The sequence below is a fragment of the Crocuta crocuta genome, unplaced genomic scaffold (assembly GCF_008692635.1).
Source record: "Crocuta crocuta isolate KB4526 unplaced genomic scaffold, BGI_CrCroc_1.0 scaffold467, whole genome shotgun sequence".
Taxonomy (NCBI): Eukaryota; Metazoa; Chordata; class Mammalia; order Carnivora; family Hyaenidae; genus Crocuta; species Crocuta crocuta.
The window spans coordinates 937,738-946,084 of NW_027530632.1; the positions used below are offsets into that span (position 1 = coordinate 937,738).

The 8,347-nt window shown below is 46.9% G+C and overlaps 1 protein-coding gene across 1 annotated transcript in view; it reads left to right on the plus strand.

The window, feature by feature from the left end:
• DIPK2B (divergent protein kinase domain 2B) overlaps positions 1-8,347 on the plus strand; it is a gene marked incomplete at its 5' end in the record, with an annotated part of 47,968 nt that overhangs the window by 1,446 nt on the left and 38,175 nt on the right. The window contains 1 exon segment of the mRNA XM_077768521.1: positions 6,594-6,858. Coding sequence (XP_077624647.1) covers positions 6,594-6,858 — 265 coding nt within the window.

Genomic DNA, 8,347 nt, shown 5'->3' on the forward strand with positions numbered 1-8,347 from the left:
CCCCGCCTCTCCGATACTAAAGACCCTTCATAATAGGCCCTTTCTCCTCAGTCCTCCCCCCAGGGACCTATCTTAAGCATGTAAGATTTGGCGACCAAGCAAAATGCATTCATTTACAATAATTTGATTTCCAAGCTGGATTCACCAAAGACATATTGGATTATTCAACTAAGTTACCGAACAGATATAACCAATAGAAACTATCAATCAAAAATGTGGAACGTCTTTTGTGAGATGACAGATACTTCATTGATGTGGACTTTTCCCATGAGGCCCTTTTAAAAGGCATTTCAAATGGGGGCGCCTGGGTGGCTTAGTTGGTTAAGTGTCCGACTTTTGCATACGTCATGATCTCGCGGTTCGTGGGTTCAAGCCCCGTGTCGGGCTCTGTGCTGACTGCCAGCTCAGAGCCTGGAGCCTGTTTCAGAGTCTGTGACTCCCTCTCTCTCTGACCCTCCCCTGCTCACACTGTCTCTCTCTCTCTCTCCTAGAAATAAATAAAACATTAAAAAAATTTTTAAAAAAAAGGCATTTCAAATGGTGCAAAGTTGAAAGACCTTCCCAACTGGGGGAGCTCTTGCAGACGATGGTGAAGGAATTTGGGGGGTAGGGACAAGATGCGCCTTGTGTTAGGGAAGAATCTCATGGAAAGAAGTGTGCAGGGTGGGCTGGTTGATGCTGGCAAGGGCAACCAGACCAAGTTCTCGTCCAGGAGAAAGGTCAATGGGAACAATGCAGGGCAGGAAGGATGCCGGTCAGTTCAGCTAGAGAGTCATTTTGTTGACTCAACTCAACGTGATGGAAAGTAAAGCTGGAAATGTTGAAAGTGAACTCAAGATTTCCCGCCTAAGAGGGGTGCCTGGGGGGCTCAGTAGGTTGAGCACCCGACTTCAGGTCAAGTCATGGTCTTGTGGCTTGTGGGTTCAAGCCCCGTGTCGGGCTCGCTGCTGTCAGCGCAGAACCCACTTGGGATCCTCTGTCCCCCTCAGTTTCTACCCCTCCCCCACTCATGCTTTCTCTCTCTCTCTCAAAAATAAATAAAACATTAAGAAAACAGATTTCCCCCCTAAGAGATGGGATGGAGAACGTCAAGAACAAAGGTGAAGTGGGCCTGATTCCCTGGAGAAAGGAGGCAGGGAGAATATGGACATATTTTCAGAGAGGAGGGAGGGAAGTTATGGGATTCGACTGAAGGAGACTCCCAGGGCCACATCCTCCCCTAGGTACGTAAACAAGAGTATGTGAATCTTACAGTTGACTCTTCACCAAGTGGCAGTAAATGAAGTTTTTCTCACTGGGAGGGTGTTAGCCATATTCAGGAAGCATTTCCCCAAATAGGTCCGTGTTCCCTTCAAGTTCAGGATATTACTTCATCTCCCTCGGAATTTATTTTCCACCCGCACCTGAAAGGGATATGTGCAGATACACGCAGGACAACATGGGGGTGGGGGGGCTGGCAGGATGGCGTTGAAGGCTCTCCACGTTGAGAAGGCACATTCCTCAAGCGCAAAGGAGCAGAGAGAGGCAGTGAGTGGGTCTTGTTTCTATTCTTTACAATTTAAGCAACGATTTCCTTATTTTAAAAGTCATGCTTGTTTAGTTTAGAATTTTCAGGAAATACTGATAGGAGAAAAGACAAAATAAAGATCACATATCCTTCCCCCACCAAGGGATCAGCCCTTAATTAACATCCTGGTGTATATCCTTCCCACCTTTTTTTAAAGTGTGGATTTAACATTCTTTCAACACCACTGTGATCATAGTGTGTACACTCTTCCGCAAACCTTTACTTAACAATGTGTCCGGAATGCTTTTGCACATTATTAACTCTTCGTCTTTGAAATTGACCATAGAAACATTTTTCTAGGTAGGTCTCCTTTGGCAACATAAAAAGCCTTTGCACAGCGAAGGAAACCATCAACAAAACAAAACAAAACAATCCACCAAATGGGAGAAGATATTTGCCAATAATGTATCCACAATGAGATTTTTAATGGCTTTGTGGTATTCAATCAGCCATAATTGATTTAACCAATTCACTACTGTGAGACAACTATGTTTTCTTTTTTCTTTTCAGTCTTATAAAATATTATGTTGAACATCCCTGTTGCTAACTTTTTGTGCATATCAGTCATAAATTCCCATGACACACTCCCAAGGGTGGAATTTCTGGGTCAAAAAATATAGCACATTTTTAAGAGATGATATGTATATATCATCCAAATGTAGACTTCTGGCCCTAGAGATGATTTATTGCACACTCACAAATGTTTAATATTACTACTGTTTTTAGTTTGTATTTCTTCTGAGTCGAGCCTTTTTTTTTCGAGCTTACTAGCCATTTCTATTTCTCATTTGCTAAAGTGTCTACAAGTTCATATCCTTTGTCTCTCTGTCTAAACGGTGTGTTTGTTCATCCTGTTCATCTCCAAATATTTTCCCGTTTTTAAAAATTATTATGATGATGAAGCACCTGGGGGGCTCATTCAGTTAAGTGTCTGACTTCAGCTCAGGTCATGATCTCACGGTTCGTGGGTTTGGGCCTCGCGTCGGGCTCTGTGCTGACACCTCGGAGCCTGGAGCCTGCTTCGGATTCTGTGTCCCCCCTCTCTCTGCCCCTCCCCTGCTCACGCTCTACNTGTTCAGCAGCAGAGAATGAGCCTGGGAAGCTGAAGACGCGTAACTCATAGATGACGGTCGTGATTCCTTCCATCCCTTATCTTCTCTTTGGCAAGAATGCTAACGATAAATAAATCGCATGCTTCCCATACTCAACCATTAACCTTTGAGCATCTCAATGTTTTCAGTACCAGTTTTCCCATGCATTCCATGTGGACTTTCAGATCCTGAATGAAAAAGTTAAGGGGAGAACTCAAAAAAATTCAGTGCTGGGCATTGAGTATACAAAATCATGAAGGGTTCAGAAGATACCGTACCAGAGAAANGTTGTGGAGAGAAGTGGAGGTGGATACTTAGTAGCAGAATTTCTGATCAGAATCGCTCCTATGAATTCCTGGGCTCCTACCAACACAGATGCTTTACCTCGCCTTCCTTATTGTACTCCGTTGGCCGTCCATCCCTACCCCCCACTCTCAAAGTCTTAAGGGATGTTCAAATACTTCTAACTGCGTAGTGGCGGGCTCAGAGTAAAACAAGAAAATCATTAGGCTTGCCTTTGCCTTCCCTTCTCTCTTGCCCTCAGCTGTCTCTTTCACCTTGGAAGGTGATACTAATCACTGCTTAAACTCCTTTCCTCGAATCAATTCAAAGGTCTTGGGAGCTTCAGGGCTCCAGAGATTATGACAAAAGCATCCATTTACACATTCACTAATCCAAACATACACGGCCCATCCATCCATTTACCCATTCATTCAGACATCCTTCCATACAGTCTTCCACCCAATCACCACTCTACGGCCAACCAGCCTGCCCTCCATGTATCCCTGCACTCACTTATCCGTCTATACATCCAAATACCCATCCACCCATCCATCCATCCATCCATCCATCCATCCATCCATCCAACTAAAATGCATGTGGCACTAACTTGACACCAAGCACTTGGCTAGGCACTGAGCGACCAAGCTGAAGGAAGCCCAAGGCGAGTGGAGGCTCAGAGGCCCGAAACGATGTGGCTTAGCCAAGGATGATCAGTGGTTTGGTGAGAACGAAGCAAGGTCATAAAGAGAGCAGCAGGAGAAGGGCCCAGAAAAAACACCGTGAACCCCTCTAAGGAGGGTGAGCTGCGTCCTTTGAGCTTTGGGAAGATGCTAGATGCTTTGAGGGTTCTGTGCTGACGAATGGAGAAGAGGAAAGAGAGGGAAGAAATACTTAGGAAGGCGTGTCTACAGACTTAGTGTTTGACTAGATGTAAGCATGAGGGTCATGCACCAGAAGAGAGTGTTTTCTTCTCATTGCAAAACTGTCACCATACCCCACGCCTCCACCATGTTCTCCGTGTCGAGGGGCTGGCGCAGATTGGACCGCATGACCTTTCTACTTGCTTCCAGCTCTGGAAACTATGACACTTCTTGTTTATCTTCCGAACCAATGAGGAGCTTGGCCAGACTCATTTCAAGCATGCCCATCATCTCAGTTCAGACCGAAGATTAAAATGCTGCCTTTGGGGGCGCCTGGGTGGCTCAGTCGGTTGAATTCCGACTCTTGATTTTGGCTCAGGTCATGATGCCAGGGTTGTGGGATCGAGCCCTGCGTTGGGCTCCATGCTGAGCATGGAGCCTGCTTAGAATTCTCTCTCTCTCTCCACCCCCTCCCCCACTCACACATGTGCTTTCTCTCTCGCTCTTAAAAAGNTTTTGCAGTTTTCCAAAGTCTGGGACTGTAACATTTTAGTGAATAAAAAACAAAGCCTATTTTCTCACTGACACTTCTCTGCTCAGTAAAGTAGGTATGAAACGTTGTAAGAAAATACGTGTTTTCCCTTCAATGCCATAAATCCACTACCACTTTGAATGGGGCGAGAAGTGGCCTGTAAATCTGTTTATTTGTTCTCAGTTGGTTCTCATGGGATGCCTTGAGTGCCACCGCTGAAGGTGCACCACGCGTCCATTACAGGTCACCTGTCATTAAGGACCCTGTTAGCTACAACCCCTAATAATGTCACCAATCTGTTCCCAAAAGCTAATTTGTAAAAAGGATGACAGAGGACTAAGCAATGGCAAAGCGGTTGAGATCGCAAGCTCTGGAGCCTTGAATGCCGCTTCCTCCAATTTCTGGTTGTAGGACTTTGGGCAAATCGCTTCACTTCTCTGTGCCTCAGTTTCCTCATCTGTATGGCTAAGAATAGTACTGACTTCATAGGTTTGCTGGAAGGTTTAACTGAATTAATACACACAAAGCGTTTAGCAAAGCGACTGGCATGCTTGTTTCATACACGTGTGTTGCTGTCATCACGATCTAAGAGAGCCACCTTTGTAAATCCTTAGTCACAGGCCTCTCGGAGGGTTGAACCCCTGTGAGCAAGGGCAGCTACAGGAAACCAGCAGACAGGCCTGCCTGGGTGCCCTCTGCCCTTCTTTATCCCCTCAGGGGAGATTCATTTCCAATGGCTGCCCTGAAAATGCCAGTGAAGTGGACTCATTGCTTGCTTACAAGTTTTCATCTTTTTTCTTAATATACTTTTATTTCTTTTAAGTTTATTTATTTATTTGAGAGAGACAGCACAAGTGGGGAAGGGGCAGAGAGAGAGGGAGGGAGAGAGAGAGGAAGAGAGAAAGAGGGAGAAAGAGACAGAATCCCAAGCAGGCTCCAAACTGACAGCACAGAGCCGGACACAGGGCTCGAACGCCCAAAACTGTGAGATCATGACCTGAGCTGAAACCAAGAGTCAGTCGCTTAACCGACTGAGCCACCCAGGTGCCCCCCCCCCATCTCTTTATANGACTTCTTGACAGTTTCCGCTAGAGTACCTTCTTTGTTAAGCTTGCAGTCTCTTGGGGCACCTGGGTGGCTCAGTCGGTTAAGCGTCGGACTTTGGCTCAGGTCATTATCTCACGGTTGGTGGGTNAAGAGTGTAGACTTTGGGGCCAATCAGAATGCGAATTCTTCCAAAAGTCATGACCGTGAGGTTGTCCAATAATGTCTGACAGTAGGAAGTTAAAAGATTCCTCCTTAAATTAAATATAGGGCATCTCTTATAAGCCGAATTTTATTAATCATGAAAGTAAATGTTACCTTGGTAATTTTTCATACATAAATCGGAAGAAGATTTAACATTCTTGCCTAATGAAAGCACTGGCACACAGCTAGAAGAATGACTGGAGGAAAGGGTCAAGGTCGTGGGCCAGTGCCTCTCCCCCGGGGAGGATTAAGGACCGGCCAGGCCACTGTGTGGAATCACACAGTTCCTGGATCCCAGATGGCTTTGGGTTTGGTGACTGCTTAGCAGTCACTGCTCCAGGTGACCTGGTTGGTACGGATGACTTAAAACTTTGGACTGAAAGCAAAATTTATGGGGTCTCTTGGGGAAGGGATATGGAGAGGCAGAGTTCTTCCCAGTGAAGGCCGAGAAGCCTCTTCACCAATGTGGGTACCAAGACCTAGCCATTGGTCGGAGGGTGGGCTGTTTCTAGAACCAGTATAGGGAAGGGAAAGATCGTGGGGTTTGCTGCCAGAGGGCCCTGGGTTTGCTCCTCTGCTTGGCAATGTGTTGCCTGACTTTGGGCAAGGTACTTAAGCTCTGTAAGCCTCAGTTTCCCCACCTGTAAAGTGGGGGTGGGGCATCGGGAGAATCCTAAGGTACCAGCATGCGTAAAGCTGCTGTCTTCACCTGGAGAAGGTCAGAAGGCCATGGCTAGCCCTTCCGGGCCAGCTGCACGCAGAGGAGAAAGTTTGTGTCTGATATGCCTCTCCGTCACCTTTTCTGACATCACATGTTTACTTCCTGAGCTTGAGGAAAGAATAGTCTTCTCACAGAAGGAGTTTGGAGCGCCCAGGGCTAAGGAAGAGAAATGGAGCAGGCTGGGTATCTGTCTCCCGGCTCCCTGTCCCCAGGCTCTGCTGGCCAGTCCCACCCCGGCCCCCCGCTTCAGCACTCCAGCTCTGGACAGATCCTAAAAGGGCTCTTCTTCCAGGTTTGGCAGCGGGCTGGCCTCCCACCTCGGACCGCCGCCCGACCACCTACCTTCCTACCCTGCAAATTACTCAGATGATTCCAAAACCTGGCGCCCCGTGGAGGTCTCGAGGCTGGTCGGCAAACAGCAAAGTGACATCTCAGACAGGAGAATCTGTGCCTCTGCGGCAGCCCCAAAGAGCTGCAGCATCGAGCGCATCCTGCGGAAAACAGGAAGGTTCCAGAAATGGCTGCACGCCAAGCGCCTCACGCCGGACCTGGTGCAGGTGAGTGTGCTGGTCGTGGGCCGGGAGGCAAGGGGGCGAGATGGAGGGAGGTATCTATTCCCACCCCACATTTCAGGGTGGGGGGAAAGGAGTTGTGATCTATCAGAAGGGGGACCATACAATGCCACGAAACAGTGGCCTGTGAGAAGACAGTGACCAAACACATTTGGTGATAAGGACCCTTCTCGTTGTCATCCTCCATTCTCGAGGCTGCGACCCTCAGCAACTATTTGGCAAACAGTTTCTGGCTGCTGCCTCGGGTCTGAAGATCTGATGGGATGACCCTCACCAACCTTCCCTACAACCTTCTCAGGGGAACTTTGCCAACCCCCAGACCGTGTCCTCTCTCGGAAGCTCTCATATACAACCTGTGTCACCATCCAGAGAGCCCGCTTTGGGAATCAGCTTCCTCAGTTCCTCAAAAAATTAAAACTAGAACTACCCTACGACCCAGCAAGTGCACTCCTAGGTATTTATCCAAAGGATACAAAAATGCTGATGCGAAGGGGCACACGCACCCCAACGTTCATAGCAGCGCTATCGACGACAGCCAAATTACGGAAAGACTCCAAATGCCCATCGACTGATGAATGGATAAAGAAGATGTGGTGTATATATTCAATGGAATGCTACTCAGCCATAAAAAAAAAAAAAATAAAATAAAATCTTGTCATTTACAACAATGTGGCTGGAACCAGAGGGTATCATGCTAAGCAAAATAAGTCAGTCAGAAAAAGACAAATATCATATGATCTCACTCATAGGTGGGATTTAAGATACAAAACAGATGAACATAAGGGAAGGGAAGCAAAAGTAAGATAAAAACAGAGAGGGAGTCAAACCATAAGAGATTCTTTTTTTTTTTTTAAGTTTGTTTATTTGGGGCACCTGGGTGGCTCAGTCTGTTAAGCGTCCGACCTCGGCTCAGGTTGTGATCTCTTGCAGTTCCTGAGTTCGAGTCCTGCGTTGGGCTCTGTGCTGACAACTCAGAGCCTAGAGCCTGCTTCTGACTCTGTGTCCCCCTCTCTCTCTGCTCCTCCCCTGCTCACACTCTCTCTCAAAAATAAATAAACATTAAAAATTTTTTTAAGTTTATTTATTTTGAGAGATACAGAGACAGCACAAGCAGGGGAGGGGCAGAGAAAGAGGGAGAGAGAGAATCCCAAGAAGCAGACTCCATGCTGTAAGTACAGAGCCTGATGCGGGGCTTGAACCCACAAAACCGTGAGACCATGACCTGAGCTGAAACCACGAGTCAGACGCTTAACTGACTGAGCCCCCCAGGTTCCCCAACTGCAAGAGATTCTTAAGTAGAGAGAANGGCATGAAGGGGGGCACTTGCTGGGATGCGCACTGGATGCCACGTGGAAGCGATGAAGCACTAAATTCTACTCCTGAGGTCATTATTACACTACATGTTAACTAACGTGGATTCAAATAACATTTAAAAATTTAAAAAAAGAAAGAAAGAAAATCAGATTCCTCTTCC